Below are 22,096 nucleotides of genomic sequence, written 5' to 3' on the forward strand. Positions count from 1 at the left end.
CGTGTTTTTTTCAATTCCAGATTTACAAATCCTTTCAAATAAACATAAAATCTTATAATATAGTAATTCCAATTACATTCAACCAAACACAAAATTTAACTGCACTGTATTTTGAAAACCAAATATTTCCAGTTACATAGTAACTGGAAATTCACTGTATTTAAAATTACATCTAACCAAACGCCCCGTTGTAAAAAGTTTAAAATAATTCATGCTTTTACCGAACCAAACCGTAGCCAATCAAATTAATAAATACATCAATTGCCCAAACAAGTAGACAAATACTCAAATTACTTGCTAAACTTTGAGAAAGGCCAAGTAATCTGTGGTATCATTACATGTGAAGTAATCAAATTCAATGAGCAAAAAGTAATAAAAATAAAAATAAGCATACATTCCAAGAGTGTAGCCATTTGAACAAATAAGAAAAACAGAGAACTTTGTAAGAACAAAATGGAGCTGCTGATGGTAATGTACAAAGGATCAAGAACATTCTCAACTTGCTGTTTTTTCTTTGGAAATCTTTGGGGTAATTGCTTGCTTTTTATTGAATGCAACCAAGGCAAACTGAGACTTACAATACCAAAAAAATACGATGTAATCACAGTCGCCTCTATGGCCAAATAATCAGTATTGGTATAGCCGCACAAACTTGTCAGACAATTGAAGAGGGAGACGTAATCCTGTACAAATGATCTGATGAGCTTCATTGTTGGCAGATTTTGGAGGACATAATGATCAACTACCATCTGGTCAAGGTAACAAGACAACTGCAAATCAAGAAGAGTAATATCACCAGTAAGAATTGTATACCAAGTAGTATAAGAGATTTGTAAGGATATCTTTGACTTATTTTTGGACAATTGAACTTCAAAAGCATCGTGCAGTGAATACTTTGTGATCAAGGAAAAAGGAAATGTCATATTATTGCCACCGCGATATAAATAATTTGAAACATGAAGAATGTTGGGTAGGTCTTGCTGAAATTTGGTAATAGAACATGAACTATTAGCTAGGCACACAAAGTCCTTGTTTGCGTTCTTTTAATCGGATAGATGTGACAAGAGAATGTAGCACTGCAGTTGACATGGTAATAGTTTGAAACAACAAGAATGTTAAATAAACCGATCTTTTGATCTGTGGTACTGAAATATGAACTAATTAGTTGAGATGGATATAGTTGCAAATGGCCTGTAAGGTGAAAAGCATAGCTTCATTACCATGGCTGATGGGGCACCTTACACCCTAAACAAAACCAAAGTCTTGAATGTTAAAAGCATCTCTCTTTTGCTGACGGGCCTCCTTACACCTTTATCATTATCCTCCCATTTCCCCCTATTCTCATTCACACTCCTCCCTTCTTCTCATTCCCCCCACCCCCCTTCCCATTCATATTCCGCAATCCAAACGGCCCCTTTAATCAAGCAACCTTCCCAGTTAGTGAGTATTGGTTCAGCTAGTGCATGTCTTCAGAGAATTTACTTTAAAACGTCCCAAAAGCTAACTTTCATTTTTTTTTTTTCCTTTGATCTGTTGTTACTAAGTTTACGGATATTGCAGATATTAGATTCCCTGCAATCAGTTATTGGCACATTTCTACCCATGGGTAGCATTTTCACTTATTCAGTGTTCTCTAAGACATCAACAGGGAGAAGTACTAAACCACATTGACTGGCTCAAGTTTGGGAGAATGAGAAGAAACAACAGAAATCAGAGCATGTGCACTATAAAATCCAGGAAAAAAATGAATTAATAATTCAACATATGGTTAAGTCCAAAAAATTGAGAATTGGTATTTGGTAACAAGCTTTCAATACTTACTGATAATTTCAAATGATGCTTGCAAGTAATGCATGCAACATAATCCAATATAATATAACTCCAAAACGCAAGGTTGGCTGCCTCATTAATAACCGATCACCAGAAACCCTGGTGGACACACAAGAAATGCTCACCTCAGAAAACATATAGGAAGAAGACCACAATTAATTGAAATAAAAGTATGTGTACCATATTGCGTCAATTCTATCTGCTATGGGCCTCGTAGCTCTCGGAAACATTCGTGACATGGTAAGAGCTTTAAAGCCATGAGCTATCAGGAAAAAAGAAAAACGTTTACCAACACTTGGGAAAAAAATGAAATGTGGGCTATCTGCGCAGTGAGAAAGGAGGGGAGATAAGAATAACGTTTACCTTTATCATCATCCTCATCGTTTAGTGCATTATTATCCTGCTCATTATCTATAGCTATAGCAACTTGGTCCCCATTTACTTTGCGTACAGCCCGGACATGTGGAGCCACAACAGAAGCTGCTGTGCTTCTCTGAAGTCAAAAGCATCAGAGCCATCAAAAACAGAAGTAGCTTCAATGATGGTTCAATAAAGCTTAAAAATTATCAGCACTCAAGAAAGAAAAACTCTGCTATGAAACATAAAAATGAAAAAATAAAACCTGAAAGAGAAAATTAGAACCATAAAACCCTAAGAAAATTTTTAAAAACTTGATTCTCGTGTAAGATACTTAAACTTTGAACAAGCATGCTTTTCGGAAATTACTAAGGATGCTATGGAAAAAAAAACAAACAACAAAAAAGCCAAGCGGCCAAGCATCTGTTAAAAGAACTTTCTTCCTGTATTAATTACAATTACTAGAGTAATTAGAACGGTATACCCAAAATCACTTAAAATCCACAAAAGACGCAATGGCAGATATTCGAGACCAACTGCAATATTCTATCAGAGGGGAAGAAATGTGATGCAATGAAGAAATGGAGTGAAACAGGAGTCCATTTACCTTTTGTTCTCTTTCCAAGTGCCCTGGGGAGTCTATATTAGCCAATTGACTGGAATCTTTTCCCCTTTGAAACAACTCCACCTGGACCTCCTTCTCCCTCAGAGAAGCCTCAGAAGCATGCACCTTTTGTACTAGCTGTTCAACTTTCGCTCTTTCAATTTGCAGTAGTGAATCTTTGCTTTGAGCAGTCAATCGAATATCATCTAATTCTGCCATCATACTAAGAATGTGCTTCCCAAGAATTTCTGTGTATACATGAGTTTGACTAAAATTTGTTTTATCAAGATGCACCGGATTAACCCCGAAGCGTGATGCCATCATATCCATCCACTGAAGTAGTTCATGCACCTCAGAGGAATACTTCTTGTTAATCTCTTCTGCAGCCAAAACATCATTTGTACACCTAGTGACTTCCTGACGAAGGAACGAGATCTCTGAATCCCTCCCTTGTAATTGTGCCTGAAGGTTTTCCACTTCTGCAAGAAGGCTTTCAGACAGGTCATGCAACTCATCAAACTTGCTTACTGTCGTTGAAAGTTTTGCCAAAGCTTTTTCCCTAGAAACTTCAAGATTATGCAAGTCCATATCCTTTTCTTGAATTGTATTCTCGAGTTCTCCTTTCCTGTTCTCCAGGACTTCCATCTGTGACTCCTCTTCATCAAGTGCTTGCATTAGGGCTTCAATTTCTGGAGCGAAAGAAATTAGGAGCTCATAAAATCAATAACTTAAAAAACTCATTGTGTTTTTTAATGTCAGTTATGAAGCTCAATTGTGTTTAAGGAGACACAGGGAAAGAAACATAAAAATAGTTATAGTGAGCATCTTTATAGGATACATGGACTTTCATCATACATATGGCAAAATTAGCTATATACAGAAACCTGCACATTTTTGGAACAACCCTCTAAATGCACAAGGTAGGAGACTATCCAGCAAATTAGGGAGGATGAAATTGTCAAATAAGAAACTTCAGAAGGCAAAATAAGTCAAAGAGAACCTAACAGACATATCCTTTTTGACAAAATATTTATATATATATATATAATTAAAAATTAAAAAATAACAATAATTAAATAAAGATACAAAGACAACACATCCAATAATTTACCTTGATCTTTGGCAGATAGCAAAACAGTTAAGGATTTGATTTGTTCATTAAGTTCTTCTGAAGAAGCCTCCAAGCCTTTCAGCTCATTTATTCTCAGTTCTAGTGATTCTTTATCCCTTCCCATAACTTCAACTTGACTTTTTAAAGCATTCACTTGGGCCATTGCAGAGTCCAGGTCTAGTGAATTTCTTTTTGCAACAGACTCAGCTTCTTTGATCTGAGAGACAAGTTCATCACAGATCCTACTCATCTGAATATCCTTCTCCTGAAGTTCCTGCTGCAACTCCAGAATAGTGGCCTTCAGCTCCCTCTCTTTGCTCCCATCCAGCTCCTCCACATTTGCTGTGTTCTTTACTACAGAGAGCAAACTATCAGCCAGGGACCTGATACTGTCCTCAGTGAAAGGAAAACCAAGCCTACCAGCAGGCACTTCGCCACCAACATGACCCAGTGATTTCAGGATAATTTGAGACTTCTCATAAACATGCTGCATAGGATGCAAACTATTACCAGATTTTTGGGCCTTTGTATTTTCAATCTCTGATATTGAAATGCTACATGCATCATACAGGAGGGCAAGATTTCTGCTTAATGATTGGATTGTTGTCTCCTTTTCCTCAAGAATTAGTTCCAGGCCACCGATATCTCTTCTCAAAGATTCTGACAATTCCTTTTGAGATGTCAGTTCTCTTTGTATAATTCCCATAGTTTTTGAAAGATGACTTGCTTGTTGATTGATCGAAATATAGTGTTTGCGCACATTTTCCTTCAGTTGATCATATTGTCCTAAGCACTCACGCAAATCACGTTCAGCAAAAGCAAGAAGTTTGGTTACAGAACTGTCATCTAATTGTCCTTGAACATTGAGATTTGAAGTAGAGCTGATATCAAGGGTCTTCTCCTAAAAAAGAACAATTACACACACCCAGCAAATATGTCAAAACAAATTTGGACCCAAAAAACAATAATAATATATATATATATATATATATATATATATATATATATATATTTTTGAGATATCACCTTTATATGTGAAAATTAACATCTATTCAATCTGGATAAAAAAAGTGTGCTTAGGATGACCAATATAACTAGAAATTTGTGAAATAGCATAACCTTCCCCTGGTAACAGTAAAAATTGTGAAATGTGGTGAAAGGTAAGCATCACTAAAAAGATAGATGAAACTATCCACATGGTCATTCCCTCCATTGTGGGTGTATGAGTTACTGGCAGAAGATAGATGGAACAGATAGCATTCAGTGCCAGGGAGTTTAACATGAAGTGCATTGCAAGTCTGTAACCAAACCAAAGGTTATATACATGCTGTGAATGATAGAGACCAAATTGATGCAAGGACACAAGTATATCCTCTAAAAGGAGATGCCTGATTAAATAGGCTTATTGATGCCAACAAAAACTGAAATGTCATCTTCTGTGTCCAAACCTAGGTTCTCACATATTCGGCTTAATAATAAGACATCACCTAGATGACAAGCTAATTTGTGGGCTGCAGAATATGTTAAATAAATATAATTTCAGGAAAGGAATTACCTTGCTTATCAGATTACTGGATAAAAGACTATCAGATGAAAGAGTAGACAGGCCAGCCACATTTTCAACAATCATTTGTTTCAAGACAAACTCCACAAAAGTGTCCACATGACAAAAGATGTCCATATTCTTGCTAAAAACATCAGCAAGAAGACTAGAAAAACCAAGATGGCTTTTCCTCAGTTGATCAATGGCAGAAGCAATTTCCCACATATGCTCAGTTTGTTTTTTCCTTTCTTCAGAATGCATTGCTGTTACCTGGTTGAGGTGGGAAAGAGCATCAACTCTTGCAAATTCTGCAGCTTTTCTTTGTTTAGAATATTCTAAAAGTGTAGCCTCTGACTTCATCAGCTCCTCTTGTAGATCATCACCCCTTTCTTGAACTTCATTCAACTCAGCTAGAAGAAGCTCAGCTGCTTGCTTCGACTTCTTTAATTCATGCTCAGAGGACAGTAATGATGATTTCAAATTATGAATGAACTGTCCAATTTGTTCCATCTTTTGAACAGGATCAAGTATAGTAATTTCATTTCCAAGGTTAATGGCATGTAAAGCATTTAGTAACCCACTAAGGACCTGCCTGCTTTCTTGCAAATTCTGTTCTGTCACTGCTAACTGGCTCATCAGTGATGACTTCTCTGATTCTAGGGTTTGTATCTGCTGATTATGTTCAGTGTTTAAGTGTTCAAGCATAGCATTCATTTCATCAATGCTTTGTTTCAAGCTGTCCCTCTGCTGCACCAATCCCTTTCCTTTTCTAACAGCAATATTCAATTTCTCTCTAGCTGATGTTGACTTTTGCTCCTCCAAAGAAAGCTGCTCTTGCAAAGCATCTCTTTGTTTAACCACTGCCTCTGATTCCAACACCAATGATTGATATCTTTCAATTTCCACAGTTCTCTCTGCTAGCAATGAGTCCATCTGCTTCCTTATGGTGTCTAATTCTGCCATGAGAGAACAACATTTCTCAGCGGTTGCTTCTTTTTCCTCTGTAACTAAATTCAGGTTATGTTTGACTTCATCGAGCTCTAACCTCACAGCCATCAAGTCCTGATCCTTACCTCCTTGAACATCCTCTGACGTCTTTATATCAAGTGGCATGCCACTCTTATCTATAACAAGCTCCCTCTCAGAAAACTCAGGCACAGTTTTCTCTGCAGATAGGGACATTATTTTATCTATGAGCTTCCTTAGTAATCCGTCCAAGTTCTCAACATTACAAGCCCCAGATAGAGCACTGTGACTATCAGCATCTGGCAGCACAGAGCAAACCAACTCAAGCAATTTATGTATCTCACCCTCAAATTGACGGTCCTTGTCTGAAATCCTTTCAACCAAATCGTCCTTCAAATCAGCTACGTCCTTTTGCAAATTCTCTTTTTCAACCTCATCTTGAACAATTTTCTCTGAAAGGTTGAGGCACTCAGACCTCAGTTTTTCAAGGCTTTCAGAAAATACTTCTTTTTCAGAATTAATACATACAATCTCTGCAGTAAGTTCAGATATTTTCTTATGTGACTCTTCCAAATCAGCTATAAGCATGCCAGAAGAGGCTTCAAGATTCTCAATCTTCAGCTGCAGCGTATCTCTTTCACATTGGACCTCACCAAGCGTTCTTCCTAGCCATTCAATCTTATCTTCAGGTTCCAAAATCCTCAACTGCGGAGGCATATCAATTGCATCCAAGACTCCTTCCCATTTATGCACTAGGCTATTTCGCTCCAACAAGGACTGCTCTAGCATATCATTGTGCTCTGCCACACCATAGAACTTACTCTGAAGCTCCTCATATTTTCTTCTCAGTTCATCATGCCCTGAATCTCTGGATTGTTGGAAGTCATCTTGAGCAGCATCCATAACCATGAAACCAGCACCAGACTGTGAACCCTCCACAGAGCTTTTCTGATCACAATCGTTCAGAGGAAAAGAGGAGTCCCCAGAAACCAATCCAGCTAGCATCTCCACTTTCTCGACTATGTCTTTAGAATGAAAATGCTCTGATAAATTTAAGTCCTCCAAGATTTCTTCAATTCGCAGAAGCACAGAATCCTTGAGAAGAAAAGAGTCCCTCAATGCAGTAGCAGAGTTCCGAATGTAAGAGAGCTCAGATTCTAACGCTTCCACCCGTTCTGCTTCTGAACAAGACTTAAGCTTGGACTGCACTTCTCGAAGCAGTGTCTCTTTTGACAGCAATTCTTGCTCACACTTCTCCAACCCACTGGACTTCTCCATCAGAGATTGCTTCAGGCTATCTCGCTGCACAATCAAACTCTTACCTTTTGCAACAGCTACACTAAGCTTCTCTCTCACAGAGTAAAGCCGCTGCTCAGACTGCTCAAGCTCAGATAATTTCAACTGCAGGTCAGAGCGAGAATCTTCAAGAGCTGCTTGCATCTTACTGTATCTTTCCTTGAGAATTAGCAGTTCATTTTCTAGTTGATGGCTTGAGGCACTAAGTGAATGCACTTTTTCTTGCAACAAATCAAGTTGCAGGACCTTAGGTATAAGCTCTTGCTTAAGCAAGTTAGGCAAGGGCAATGACCAACTGCCAACTGAAGTATCTGCCATTGTATTTATTTCATACAAACAATTTCTTGACAATGTAATCTGCTCCATAGCTTCATCATACTTTTCTGCAAGGGAATCAACCAAAGTCTCTAGCCGCATCAAAACAGACTTAGACAATTCAATGTTGTTTGACTCAACAGCAACTTGATCAACACCAGCCAACTCATCAAGAGCATCTGAATCCTTTTTCCATTTGTTAAATTCCAACCTCCTGGTCAAAGAAAGACACCTTCTGCCAAGTTCTTCAAGTTCCTTGCTTTTATTCATTAGAACCAGTTCAAGCCCATCTTTAGCATGCTGTAGTTGGTCCAAATCAGTGGCCAACTCATTACACCTATGTTTATGTTCCTCAATTTCCTCATTTTTGTGCAATAATTCTGCCTCAAGTTCATCTTTGGCATGATGTAGCTCCTCCAATTTGATAGCTGATTCACTACATTGTTGCTCATATTCCTTGATTTTCTCACTTTCGATCAGCAACTCTGACTCAAGTACAACATATGCAGAATGGACAGGAAGTAGATCATCCATTCGTTTCTGCAACTTCCTTATAAGTACTTCGCACTTCTCAGGCAGAAGTTGCAACATGTTTTCATCATTAATATCCAAATCAGCAGGCCCAATATTTTTGCATGAGAAATCAACAAGTTCTGAAAGGTTGCTATAGATTCCATGCAATGCATCGGCAGCCAATTTATTCCTTTCTTGCATGTCCATAAATAATTTGTTCAGTTCCTCATAAGAAGTGCTGGCTTTGTTATAGTCCAGATAAGCTCCTTCGATTTTCATATGCAGATCTTCAATAACTTCTACGGCAACATTAATTGATGCAGATACATAGGAATCCACATCTGAATTGACAATGTGTGGCTCTCCTGTACATGCATTGAGCTTTCTCATTGCCCCAAGAATCACAGCCTCAATGGAGTTCCATTCTTGCTTGATAAGGGATGCCCTGTCATTTCCTTCCTTCTGCAAGGTCTCCACCAAGCTCAATAACCTCTCGGCTTCACTGTTAGCACTTTGCTCAACTTCATTTAACTGATTCTGTAGATCATCTATGAGGGATTTATATTTCACCTCTCTTTCTACAAGCTCATTGACTTGTGCTTGAAGGTTGTCACTCCACTGCCTTCGAGTTTCATTATCCACCTCAAACTTCTTACAGAGCTCCTCTCCAGCCTTTCCCAAATCCAACTCCAATTTCTTCAGCACGGCTCTAAGATTGCATGTCTGCTCTTTTGTTATTTCATATAAGGATCCAGTTCTTTCCTCCACAGCCAAAGGAACTTCATCTGAAACACTGTCATCATTATGCGTTTTAGACTCAAAAGCTTGAATAAGTTTTGACACAGCCCTTCCACCAGATTTGCTAGCAGACATGGAGTGTGAGTGCATTGCTTGAGTTGACTTTTCAAGATTCTGCAATGCAATTTCAGCCTCTTCTATGTGACCCTTCAGAACTCCCAAGGTAACATAAGTGCTGGAATCATTCACGTCAACCTTCTTAAATAAAGTTGAATCACCTGTTTTCTGATCTTCAATGGTAATATCTGGGGTAGAACCTTTCCCATGAGAACTGCTTGCATGATTCCCAGTTTGTTGTGATTGAAGAGGCAGATCATAGCACTTACCAATTAGGTCTTTCAGCATAGCTTTGTACACATCTGACGAGCTAGACAGGTACAGATTTTCATCAATGAGTTGCTCAAAGGACAACTCCATGGCTCTAAGATTTCCCTTAAGTAGCATTTCCTGATCAAGTGCAACAGCTAACCTCTCCTTGTATTCAGACAACTCAGAAGCAAGTTTTAGATTCTCCCGAGAGACAAACTCATTCTCCTCTTCAAGCTTCTTCCTGATGCCTGATTCTAAATTGTAATCAGCAGCTAAGTTCAAATTTTCCTTCTTTAAAGAATCCAGGGAACCTCTGCATTCAGCTAATTCAGCTGAGACATGTGCCCGCTCCATTTGGGAAACATCAAGCTTACTTTGCAACTCACTAACCAGGCTATTGAGTTCCTCAACTTCCTTTTTAGCTGAAAAACATTGATTTTCCAGTTCCTCGTTTCTTTTTGTCAATGCTTGGAGCTCTCCCTTGCAATTTACAAGTTCTTCACTGACTATAGCCATGCTGTCCTGAGTTTCTTTAAGTAAGCTACTAGACATTTCCTCCGGGGAATGCTGATGAAACTCCACACCTGCCTGAGTCTGTTCATCTAGCTGCAACTGGATCAGATCATTTGCAACAAATGTCATGTAAAGATGAGCTTTAATATTCTCAACTTCTTTTAATAAGGACAGCACTTGGGATTCAACTTCCACATTTTTAATCACCAAGCGTTGGAACTCAGACTGATAATTTGCAAGTTCCTCAGTGACCATCACTTTGCTTTTCTCTGTATCTTTAAGTAAATCCCACAGCTTGGAGATTTGCTCAGAGGAATGTTGATCAAACTCTGTCTTGCCCTCCATCTGTTCATCTAATTGCAAATTAAGAAAATCCTTCACTATACATGCTTGGTAAAGATGATTTTTCAGAAGCTCAAGCCCGGCAGCCAAAGAATCATCCACTGTTAAAGATGACACTTCTAACTTAGCTGGGAAAAAGGAATCTCTACTACTATCTCCCTTATCTTCAATTGACAGAGTCCTATCTTCAAGTAGGTCCTCCTCTGTTGGTCCACCTCTGGAGGCATCATCCTCTACAGCATAGGGCTGCTGCTTTCTTTCCTCCACATGACCTTCTCCCTTCAAGCTAGCATCAGCGGCAACACCATTTTTACTTTTATCACTGGTAATTTCCTCAGAAGTAGATGGTTCTTCAAGAACATCTACGTTAGCTCCATCAAATTCCCCTACCACACCCTCAATTTTATTTTGAATGGTAAAATCTTTAAAAATAAAAGCCTGTCCCATGCTTCCTGGATCAACATCTTTCTCCAAATCGGCCTCTACAACTACACCATCCTTGCTTTGAGCAGACAAAACATCCTGCAATGAAGTTGGCTCCTCCCCATGCTCTTCCTCAGCTCGTTCAATCTTCTCTTCCCCATGCTCTTCCTCAGCTCGTTCAATCTTCTCTTCCACTGAAGTCTCATTCCCTTCTAAGACCCCTCTCAGTGGCTCTCTATCAACAGCAACAGCAACTTCATCATTAACTTCTCCCTTCAACTTTCCATCAGTTCGAACACCATCTCCACCATCAGCCACGATCATGTCTTGTGATGAAGATGCTCCCTCTGGGTTCTGCTCATACGAATACAGCCTCAACTGCTCATCAGAAGCATTCACATCCACCCCTTGAAACAAACTGTTCAAAGCAGTCGATTGGGTTACTTCTTGAGATGCACTGCCAATCTCCTCGCTGTGATCTTCAGACAACAAATTCACGCCACCATTCTCATTTTCCAGCATGGGGACCCCCACTTCCCGACCTCCACCATAGTCAACAGTGCCTAATGCTCCCTCATGATACTCATGATTGCCATCGACCTCTTCCTCCCTCATTTCATCAGCTGCATCCTTCCGATCCTCGATCACGAGCAACAACTCACTTCCCTCAGAACCATCACCATTGCATTGTTCTGAGCTAGAAACTCCACCTTCCTGCATTGTCCCTAGCCAGCAACAAATGAGAACGCAGATTATACATCAAACCCACATCTCCTTGCCCTAAACCAACCCATCAAATTCCAAAACACTATCAAAAACACAATTTGATCGAAAATCCCTACCTTCATATCTGATTCAAGCAGCGCCATCGGATCGGCACCCGGCCCATCGGGATCAACGCCGGGATCCGCTTCTGTCTTCCCGGCCTTCACCGAGGACTTCCCGCCACCCTTGTTATCCTTTTTCTTCCTAAATTGCTGCAGCTACACCACCAAAACCAAAATTAAAAATAAAAAAAACAAAAAACAAGAGAAAAACAAATCATTAACAAGCTATTCATGCAAGATCAAAAACCTTCTTCCGCCCGGCGGCGAGAAGATCCGAACGATTCTTGCCCTTATCCATCTGGATCTAATCCTACAGAAGTTCCAGTGCCATCAAAATGCTCCTTTCCAAAGAAGCAAAATCCAAACCCTAATCAAATGATTCAAGCCTTTTCAGTGGAAATGAAACCCTAAATTACACCCAAAAAAAAAAAAGTTAAAAATAATCAAGATCCGAGATCACATACCTTAATTTTCGAATTTTTTCACCAATTTTTCAATCAATTTCTCCTGCACTTCCGATTTGGTGGCTATTTTCTTGAAGATCTAAAAACTCCAAATAGATCTTATTTTGGTTTCCTTGCCGCGCGAACGTTGGCTCTGAGAATGGACTAATAAACATTTCTTGGCACTCAGTTTTCAAATATACCCTCTACGTTTCTAAAATTACAAGTGCACCAATCCATGTTTTAATTTGAGGGAACTATTTGTAAATATGAGAAATGGCGAGGGGGTAAGCATATAAAGGTGTTTTCAAATAGGGCTAGGGTTCATTTTAAATGTTAAAAATATTTGAATTTTTTTTTCTTATAAACCGAATAGATTTAATTGTTTCAATCCTCCAAGTTCAACATGGACTCCAACAAATGCACCAAACTTTGCATAAAAGGGTTTAAAATTTTTTTAAAAAAAATAGAGCTATTTAAATTTAAATTTAAGACATTTTGGTTTGCATTTGTGTTTCATATTTACAAAAATAATTTAAATTTTAATTAACATTAGATTTGGACCTGCGTATGTTATAAACTTATAATTAACAAATGAAATTTATATGAAAATTAGATACAAATGAAATAAATATGAAATGTTAGTTCAACCACCAAGATGATACCACTGAAAGGCTCATTTCATCCATGTCCCTTACTCCAACATAAAACTCATCAATTTGTTGACATTTAAAAAAAAAAAAATATTAGAACATAAACACATGCCCGCAATTGCATCAACATAGGTGTATATATATATATATATATAACCGTTATGAAAAAAAAAGTTGATCTCTTGACCTCTTACATAGCAGAGAAAAGAGTTACCATCTTTCGCTTGAGAAGGCGATGACTTATATATAATTCAACACAATGAAGAAGCCGAAAATTTTCAGCAATAGATGCTGTGAATATCATCAAATAAGTAAAACATTGTAACTGCTAACAATGAAGATACAGTGATGATGGCACAAGAGTACAAACATTCCGGCCCTCAATAACATTGTAAACAACTATATAACTTTTGAGGGAGCAAAGTAAGAATCATATCGGGAGACCGATCTTTGTGATAAGCCTATTGTTCGATTAAAATGTTGAGCCATTGAAGCCGAAGAAGGACCGCTGTTCAAATAAAGGAAAAAAAAATGATTGCGACCACGATCAAAGCAATATAAGTTTAAGTGAAAGAATTTGTCCAATAGCTCACCTGAACATCATAAAACTTGATGTAAAACCTTGAACTGTCAATAGAGAGCTTGGTTTCAAGGATATCTGCAAGAGCTGAGCTTAGCTTGCCATTTACACTGGCGTCAAGGCCACCGATAGATATTAATTCTCCATATGCAGCTGGTTCTTCAGTCCCGGCAAAGGCCATGGGTACTCCTCCATTCAGCAAAATCATCACATACTGAGACACCACCACAAATCAGCAAATCAAAGTTTAATCAATGTCCTTGGTGACGTCAAAGCTGAAGTTGTTCAAAACTCAAACAAATTAATTACGGACATTCACAGGGCAAATCAAGTTTCTGTTTTTTCTGTTTTTTTTTTCCAAACATTAAACCAACAGATGAATTTGGGAACATACAGTGACATGATTTCTTGAAGGAGTATTAATTGTCGAGTATGGACTCATATTCAGATAGGAATAAAGGATGCATTGAAAATCACGGCCATGGTGGAAATTCTTAAAGCTTGGATTGGATTGCCACAATAAAAATGTGGCTGATCAGAATCTGATACCCCCTGTGGTGGAAGATTTTCATTTGCACTAAAGAGAGTGAATTCTGGGAACATTCATCAAACACTAAATACAAATTATACTCCGCACCATTGTTGTGACTATTTTGACATAAATAGCCATATCACATGGTGAAGAGAAATAATTAGAATTTTCCAAGAGAAAGAAACAGCACTTGTGTCCATGAAAACATGCAGATACAATTCTTCACAAGAACACATGCTCTGTAACATTGTAGGAAAAGGAAAGAAGAATCGTAAAATAACTAAGAAAACTACCATTTTCACCAAACCATTGAAGTGGGGTAGTTAACAATCAAACGCCAAAGAGAAAAAGAACAGAGCCGAAATACACACAAAAAAAAGCTTCAGCGTGCCATGACTACTTTGTTGCACCCTTCCACTATTTACCTAATCAAACCAGACGGCAAAAGAAAAAGAAGCAGTTTGAAGAAATGTAAAATGAAAACTCACTGCATTCTTGCTTCATTTTGCCGTGCGCCATCAAAACTTGCTCAAAACACATCTCTCCCTCAAAAAAGATAACTTTTACCGTCTCACTAGTCAAAGAACTACAGTGTGAAAAAAAAAGCTCAAACCAAACACCGAAAGAAACAGAACTGCCTGAAGAAATGCAAAACTAAAGCTCCATGATATTATGTTTTAATATTCACTTCAAAAAATGCCCCAAAACCACAAATATGCCCTAAAAAAGCCAAATTTCACCTTCTCACTAATGAAAGCAATACATGATTAGAACAAATGAACAATCAAACCAAACACCAAAAGCAAAAGAACAATCCAAAGAAATACAAAACAAAAACTCCACCAAACAACAACAACATTGCCACATTCTTACAAAACTCATTCACCGCCAAAAAAAAAATCACCAAAAAACATGCAATTAAATCAGGAAACTACGAGGAAACGCAAAACAATTGGCACAGAGACAATTCATCAAACACAAGATAGGCTATGAAATCAAAGAACAAAAACAGATAGAGATAGACAGAGATTACAGATTCCGGCTTCCCAATGATCTTGGCGACGATCTTAGTGGCGTCCTTGAGGATGTCGGAGGCCACCACGGCGTCGACGGGGACGTTGGTGCTGAGGTTTAAAGTTGGCATCTTTGCTATGAAAACGAGAACACAAGCGATGAAGATGATACGAGACTAGATAAGACCCTCAAGTTCTCTGCCGATTCAATCCTGACCGTTCATCAGATATTTTGATGAATTTTGCATACATAACCCTATAAAACCATTAAATTGTACACCAACCTTGTAAATTTATAATCCTCGTGCTCCCTCCATTCTTTTTTAATTTGTCGTCGATAACCGAATCTCACATCCTAAGAAAGTTGATTATTTCACATAATTTAATAAAAAATTAGTTATCTTTTCAAAATTATCCCTAATTTATATCTTCATATTTCTCTTTCATATTAAATTCTAAGAAGAGAATTGAAATTGAGTGTTAGGGTAATTTTGAAAAAAAAAAATTAATAAATGCTTCTTGATGTTTAAAAATGACAGATTAAAAAAGAACATGGCTTTATGACAAATAAAAAGAGAAAGGGAGTAAATTGAATTTCTTTGCTTTTTGTTTTTACACTCCTGAAAATACCTATAAATGTGTATTTAACCTACAAAATTTTTATAATTTCATATATACACCCATGAAAAATATCAAACTTTAGATTCTATAACCTTACCAAATAAATTCATAATTTTAACATAAAATTAATTAAAATATTTTTTTAATAAATGTGAACAAGTTGCATGTCAAAAGACTCAAAACTATATGACTATTGATTGTTAGGATAAATTTTCCTCGGTACATAAACACACACAGGGGATTAGACCCTACTCTTCACCAGCTTGCAGAAAATATAATGCTAATAGAATAAAAAATTATCGACAAAATTAGTTAATATATTAAAACTGCCAAGCAACCTCAGTACATAATCAATATAAATTAATATTGTTTTAAGTCTCTAAAGTAGCTTACCAAATCAATTAGACATGCCATATTTTATTTTTCAGGGTACAAAGAAAAAACACTTAAATAAATTTATAAATATGTATTTACTACAACCTAACCCTCGTAAGTGTAAATGCATAGTTTTATAAAGCTATTTTATATTTTATAAAAATGCTTAAGTATTTTTTTTAATAAAAAAAAAACATTCGCATTATAAATATTTGTGGGAGTATAGGAGCACGTGCAATTTTTATGAAAGCAGGGGTATATAAGCAAAATTCCCTACATAAACATATTTATCATTTGAATAATTGTATGACTAATATAACACAACAACTACAAAAGAGCAAAGTCCATGAAGCTCAGTTATTAATATACACACCAAAAGTAGAAGGCGAATAATTTTAATAACATATATCTGCAAACACTGAAAACTAAAAACAAAAAAATAAAAAAATAAAATAAAAGATCTCAAAATAAAGCACTGATTTCACTCCTCTCTTCCTTCAAAATACAATAACACATCAAAGACACTCTTCCACTGTACCACTGAATCCAACCTTGTTACAGAACCTATCAATCCTAATGAACACAAAAAGAACAAAATAAAACAAGGACAAGAAGAAATAACAGAAAACTATACACCCATTTCAAGGAAAACAACATCAACATCAACAACAACAACAACAACAACAACAATAACAACAATGTAGGTAGGATCCATCAAACACCATTCCGGTCTTCTGTCTTTGTTCGGCATACATAAAGATATATAATATATACCTGAAAAACATGAGGGTGAAATACTACACAGGAATCACGTCGATCTTAGAGGTGTCTTCGCATCGTAACACTATGCCTTCGAGGCTTGCCGGAAGTAAACACTTGCCCCATTGGCATCCGGTGGAGATTGGCTCGGAGGGAGGAACGATCATCAGCACATTCTCGTTCCTCTGCACAACCCCCATTACGCTCACCGTACTTCCCTCTTTGATGTACCTGCAGGCAAAGAGGCGATGCCGGTTTTAGCAAGTATGTTTGAGTTTTAAAGATTTCGGGTGAAATGAAAGGAATGGTGTTTTTACCCTTCTTTCAATCGCATGACTCGGTCGTCACTGGACAGGTTTCTTTGAGACAACCACCGGAGGAATTCAGGAGATAAATCTTTGTTGTTTGGATTAACATCAATAACAACCGACTCATCCACGTACGGCGTCACCCTCGCACCATATCCAGTTTTAACCAAGGCTCTTAACCCAGACTGAAAGTCGGAAATGTAGAAGTCGACAACATGCCTCTGCCATGTTCCAGATGAAAAACAGAATAAAAACAAAGTTGATAGTGTCAAGAGTATCAGTTCATTCCGGATGTTGATAGGGTGGAAATATTAAGCTTGCTCACCTCCAAGGATCGGAGACCCCAGGTAAAACGGCGATGCTGGGGGTTGGCAGCCTTAGAATCCCAACCCCGGTATTCATATAAACTTGTAGATGTGTACACGCATCGGGGAACCTTCTGGAAGGATGACTCAAGGGGAACATTTCCACAGGTAACAATCTGCAACACATGAAAGAGAGTAAAGGGATCGTTATAAGAGAAAGAACCCAAAATTAGTAGCTTGGAACCATTCTTCTTTTAAAACTTACCCCGGAGACCTTGACGAATTGACCATCTCTTGCAGTCCTTAGTTCAGCATCAGGGTATTGAGCAATAAAGCCTGTAACAGCTCTCGTTCCCCAGCAAGTATTCCAAGTAAACAGCGCAGCAACAACAGCGAAGATAATCACAACAACAACAAGGAGAACCGCATTGTGGACAGCACCGAGAATAAATCCACCAGCAATGAACCCCATCACAAAAAGCAGTATGATAGCCCACAATATTGTCTTAGGGAAGTTCCTCTTGAATGAATAGTCATCTTCTTTGCCTAAATTAGTAACAGCTTGGTTATGTGCAATAGCAGCGCTGTGTAGCTTCATTGATCCAACTGAATCCAAAGGACCAGAAACTTTTCGAGGAACACCAGAGGTATTAAGTGGTCCTGAATAGATAGGACCCGATGTGATGAGGCCGGTGGCAGGGAGTACAGGTGTGAGGGGGCCTGAGTTCTGCCGTCCCATTGAGTTGATGGCACCAGATTGAGGACCGGATGACTTCTTAACTGGGTCACCATGTCGGTTTAAAGGTCCAGAATTAGACTTTTGTCTATTGGATCCTCCAGTGACAAGTGTTGCCCCAGAACCTGGCATTGCTGTGAATGAAACAGGATCAATTGAATAGCTAGATCAAAAGAAATGGATTTATCAGGTGTAATAGAAGCAGAGTGAGAGGCAGAAACCTCCAAATGAACCAGTCCTTGAAGGTGCATTAATAGGACCAGACTTCCTTGACTTGGAGTTTTCAACATGAAGGTCAAACATTTTCCCAAGTTCACCGGACTTCTTAATATCCCCGCCTGTGTATGGCATGGCTGTGGAGCTCATTGCCACAGGCTTCTCTTTCGGTTGTTCAGGCCGGCCTGAAACATACAGGCCATTGCTAAGTTGATGTGATGGGAATCTCGAGCCCATTGAGTATAATCACACCCCTTGACCAGAAGTTGCTAGTTGAAGGGCAGTATTTCTATTCAAGGAGCCAAGAAGTTATGCACAAAGATCAAGAGGTGGTTGCAAACTCGACTGTTGTCATCATGACTTAGCTGTACTTTTAAGCCAACGATTTACTATATAGTTCTTCAATGGCGTGAAGGAAAATAACACCCAGGAAACCTACAAAGCAAAACAATGAATACAAGCTTGGACAAGTTAATATGATCTAAAAAAATATAAAAATAAATAAATAAATAAATAAAATAACACGATGAAAGAGTGATGAAATGGATCAAAAAGATAAACGATGTTTTTTTCGTGTTAGATGACAACATAGGATCAGAAGAGCAAAAGTTTAATATGTTATAAACTACATAAAGAAAATTAAATATGCTTTCCGACAAAACTGCTATCAACAATTTAAACCTTGAAATTCAAACGCTTTCCAGGCTTACCAAAGATGAATCAACTAGCAATCAAAGCAGTGATACAACTGTTAAGATTTGCGAATATAAAAACCAAAAAAAAGAACAAAACCAAAATAAATAAACAAAAAAGGATGTCGAAACCTGGTAAGCTAAGAGAAAACTATGCCTACATCTAGTCGCAGGAGGACAAACCCAGGCAGCAGAAAGAAATGTTCGCAAACATGAGAAGTTGGGATGATCCTTAAGAGTTCATACGCTAAACCATCAAAACTAGGAAACAGAAAAGCATCTGATTCTCCTAAATGAGAAAGAGATTTATTGATAAGATCCTTCCATTTAGCAGCACCCTAGGATGGTATAGCCTTAACGTTAATGGCAAGGTTTACGGTGGATAGCTAGGCACCTAGAGGCAAGGAAGGGTGCAGCAAACGACAAAATGCTTCAGGGAGTCGAAAATAAAATTTTAACTACAGGCAGACATCCAAGAATGAGGGGGTTCTAATAAGAAGTAATATAAAAGCAAAAATACACTTTGATTTCCCTATCGAAATCAAAGCAAATATCCAAGAGTCTAATCACTATAAAAGGGATAATCATATCAAATTTGCTTTCCTCGACACCCAGAAGTCAAAAGAGAGCAATAATCCTTCCTGCACTTTCAAGAAATAATAATACAACATTACATCATTAATAAATCCATCACTTATAAACTATTTCTAAATTCCACAAAAAAATGAATCATAGTAATCAAACTACCAATTTCTACATGGCACAGAATCCAGAGGCAAAGACTCCATAATTCATCGGATCTAGTGGCACCTCACACACTTTAAAGGCTGGCGCTTCAATGGGAAATCAATTGCAAGTGGTTCGTATCAGTATAAATCAAATGAGATGGAATTCATAAAATCCAAAACTCAATGTACCAAACACCGTAATCCTTGAATAAATAAGCATTCAAGGAAGTTCATTGAACCGAAGCCACATCCTCATGTCTTTATCATCATAATTCCAGCCCATATTTCCAACTCTTCAGCAATTGACACAAATGAAGCAAAAATAGAAATCAACCATGCTCTAGATCTACTGAAATCAAGCATCTTCCCAACATTCACAGATCCAAGACCAAAACCGTTCCATAACATATGAGATGATTATATCAAAGTCATGCTACCACATATCTAACAAATTCAGAATCATATACTCACAAACTCAATCAAGTTTCGACTTTCAACCACTAAGTGAGCTCAAAAACGATTCCAGATCTCTGCAGCAAATGGAAATCCATTGAAAAACTCCCGTCTTTTTCACAGAGCATTTTGATGCACCGACTGCGTGCAAAAAGAAACATAAAGAACTCATCATCTTAACACAAGTCTTCCTTGGAAAAATACGCAAAAATCACCCAGATATCCACAGCTGAATCCAAAACAATCCATGACCCAGATCCCAAATGCAAATCCCAAAAGGAACCTACATTTCCCTTTCCAAAAACCCACTCGAAAACACACATCCAATCCCCCCAAAAACACACACTCTCGTCCCACCACGCAGATCCAAGATGCCAACTTTACCACACCCACAGCTCCATTTTCAAAAAAATCCCATTCCAGCACCACAGATCAACAACCCAAACCCAGATCCAAAGATATAATCACAAAAACCCAAAGAAAAATCACAGAAACTGAGATAACTATTAGAAAAAAGAGAAATTTCCCCAAACCTCGGGAAGCAGGTAGTGAGATCACTGGATTTGGAGACTCTTCCGGCGAAAATGAGCTAGATTCGCGGTTCCGATGCCATTGTTCGCCGTCTAATACGAGAAAGGTGGGAGCTTTACCCTATTCCAAGCTCCTCTGTTTCTCTGAGAACAGAGAGGAACACAAAAGAGGGATAGAATGAAATAATAAAAATCAAGTAAAAAAAAAAATTAAAAAATAAAGTGAAAAATAAAAAATCACACCCCACCTTCCACTCTCTCAAAACTAATTTTCTACTCTTTCTTTAAATGACTATATTATCCCTAGACATTCCCACTTATCCCAATTTCACCATTATTATTTCAGAAAAATATTAAATTTGTTTCTATATATATATATATAGAAAATTCAATATTTATTATTTAATAATATAAAAATAAAAACTCATTTTGATCATGGTAACTCCAATTTTTTACCATAAATAATTATTGTGTATAATTATTATGTAAATAATTACAATAGGAAGAAATAAAAGTTTGATTTTCATAATAATTAATATTCCAAACTAAATGATGAATTTATAAAACAATGTGATGAAATGAAAATAATATATAATTTTTTTAAGATGTTAATTTTTTTGGAGGAGGATGTGCAAATCAGTCATTGACAATGAAATTTAGTTGAGTACAATCATGGGGTGTGAGTGTCATGCAGTGTGTTTTTATTTGGTGTAGTGTCTCAATCAGATTGGTGAGGGAAAGAAATAGAGATCCAATGCTTTGTTTCTCATCAACATATGGCCCACAATTTAATTAATTTTTTTTAAAAAATAATTAATTATTTTTTATTTAACTACTTTTAATTAATTAAATAATTAACTAAAATATAAAACAAAAGCATTGGCAACGTCTCACTCTCAAGTCCTCTCATTCGCAAAAAAAACATTGATGGTTCTGATTTATATTGTCATAAAAGAATGTCCCATCCCATCACAACTCACATTTTCTTTGCTTGATTTTAAAAAAAAAATTAAAAAAAAAAGAGATGAAATTCCGGAGGAAAACCAATCTTATATTGGCAGAAGAATATTGATAAAAACAAGTTAATAAATAATATATTTTAAAAATTTATTTTGAGTTTTGTTCTTTAAACAAATATATCTAAATCACCAGAATTTTTTAGACCTTTCATATATTGATTTTTTTTAGAAACTACAGCCTCTAAATCAAGTCAGGGTAAAATAGTGAAAACTTTAGAAAATAAATAAATAAAATTTTCTGAGGAGAAATCATAAAATTTTCTATGCCCAAAAATAAGAAGAAAAAAATTGGTTTTTTTTTTATTTCCATTTAAATTGTGATTGTTTTGGGGTGGTATTTGGATATTGTGATGACGGCTGAGGGGTATTTCAGAAATTTCAAGATG

At 37.2% G+C, this 22,096-nt stretch overlaps 3 protein-coding genes across 7 annotated transcripts; all 3 read right to left on the reverse strand.

Moving 5' to 3' along the window:
• Positions 1-274: 274 nt before the first annotated feature.
• Positions 275-12,336, reverse strand: LOC120266726 (golgin subfamily A member 4). Of its 5 annotated transcripts, none has more exons than XM_039274387.1 (10): positions 12,212-12,336; positions 11,995-12,114; positions 11,763-11,897; positions 5,458-11,634; positions 3,903-4,803; positions 2,795-3,480; positions 2,194-2,323; positions 2,011-2,092; positions 1,822-1,929; positions 275-770 (listed from the first exon to the last, which is right to left on the reverse strand). In XM_039274387.1, the coding sequence occupies exons 2-9, from the start codon at positions 12,043-12,045 to the stop codon at positions 1,830-1,832; spliced, it is 8,262 nt and encodes a 2,753-aa protein (XP_039130321.1). In that variant the 5' UTR covers positions 12,046-12,114; positions 12,212-12,336; the 3' UTR covers positions 275-770; positions 1,822-1,829. The 5 variants fall into 5 exon arrangements, with proteins under 5 accessions (XP_039130321.1, XP_039130318.1, XP_039130319.1 ...); XM_039274384.1 differs by having other exon boundaries at positions 11,763-11,903; XM_039274385.1 differs by having other exon boundaries at positions 11,763-11,903; positions 11,995-12,133.
• A 754-nt stretch (positions 12,337-13,090) lies between these two features.
• LOC120266619 (macrophage migration inhibitory factor homolog) lies at positions 13,091-15,151 on the reverse strand. Its single transcript, XM_039274263.1, has 3 exons — positions 14,989-15,151; positions 13,437-13,637; positions 13,091-13,351 (listed from the first exon to the last, which is right to left on the reverse strand). Exons 1-3 carry the CDS (start codon positions 15,097-15,099, stop codon positions 13,316-13,318), a joined length of 348 nt encoding a protein of 115 aa, XP_039130197.1. The 5' UTR covers positions 15,100-15,151; the 3' UTR covers positions 13,091-13,315.
• A 1,266-nt stretch (positions 15,152-16,417) lies between these two features.
• On the reverse strand, positions 16,418-20,864 carry LOC120266991 (uncharacterized membrane protein At1g16860-like). Its single transcript, XM_039274662.1, has 6 exons — positions 20,695-20,864; positions 18,294-18,723; positions 17,602-18,206; positions 17,357-17,512; positions 17,041-17,252; positions 16,418-16,954 (listed from the first exon to the last, which is right to left on the reverse strand). Exons 2-6 carry the CDS (start codon positions 18,523-18,525, stop codon positions 16,762-16,764), a joined length of 1,398 nt encoding a protein of 465 aa, XP_039130596.1. The 5' UTR covers positions 18,526-18,723; positions 20,695-20,864; the 3' UTR covers positions 16,418-16,761.
• Positions 20,865-22,096: the final 1,232 nt, after the last annotated feature.

This window comes from Dioscorea cayenensis, chromosome 8 (genome assembly GCF_009730915.1).
Source record: "Dioscorea cayenensis subsp. rotundata cultivar TDr96_F1 chromosome 8, TDr96_F1_v2_PseudoChromosome.rev07_lg8_w22 25.fasta, whole genome shotgun sequence".
NCBI lineage: Eukaryota > Viridiplantae > Streptophyta > Magnoliopsida > Dioscoreales > Dioscoreaceae > Dioscorea > Dioscorea cayenensis.

What these genes read in the sequence shown, in the direction of transcription:
- LOC120266726 (XM_039274384.1), bottom strand. Translation starts at nt 12,045, where the DNA reads ATGGATAAGGGCAAGAATCGTTCGGATCTTCTCGCCGCCGGGCGGAAG. An exon ending in TCGCCGCCGGGCGGAAGAAG is followed by an intron (nt 11,904 to 11,994) that starts GTTTTTGATCTT and finishes TTGGTGGTGTAG; the next exon opens with CTGCAGCAATTTAGGAAGAA. An exon ending in CGATGAGGATGATGATAAAG is followed by an intron (nt 2,093 to 2,193) that starts GTAAACGTTATT and finishes TTTTCCTGATAG; the next exon opens with CTCATGGCTTTAAAGCTCTT.
- LOC120266619 (XM_039274263.1), bottom strand. Translation starts at nt 15,099, where the DNA reads ATGCCAACTTTAAACCTCAGCACCAACGTCCCCGTCGACGCCGTGGTG. An exon ending in TCATTGGGAAGCCGGAATCT is followed by an intron (nt 13,638 to 14,988) that starts GTAATCTCTGTC and finishes GTGGTGTCTCAG; the next exon opens with TATGTGATGATTTTGCTGAA. An exon ending in TCAAGTTTTATGATGTTCAG is followed by an intron (nt 13,352 to 13,436) that starts GTGAGCTATTGG and finishes TTATTTGAACAG; the next exon opens with CGGTCCTTCTTCGGCTTCAA.
- LOC120266991 (XM_039274662.1), bottom strand. Translation starts at nt 18,525, where the DNA reads ATGGGCTCGAGATTCCCATCACATCAACTTAGCAATGGCCTGTATGTT. An exon ending in AAGGACTGGTTCATTTGGAG is followed by an intron (nt 18,207 to 18,293) that starts GTTTCTGCCTCT and finishes TTTCATTCACAG; the next exon opens with CAATGCCAGGTTCTGGGGCA. An exon ending in AATTCGTCAAGGTCTCCGGG is followed by an intron (nt 17,513 to 17,601) that starts GTAAGTTTTAAA and finishes CATGTGTTGCAG; the next exon opens with ATTGTTACCTGTGGAAATGT.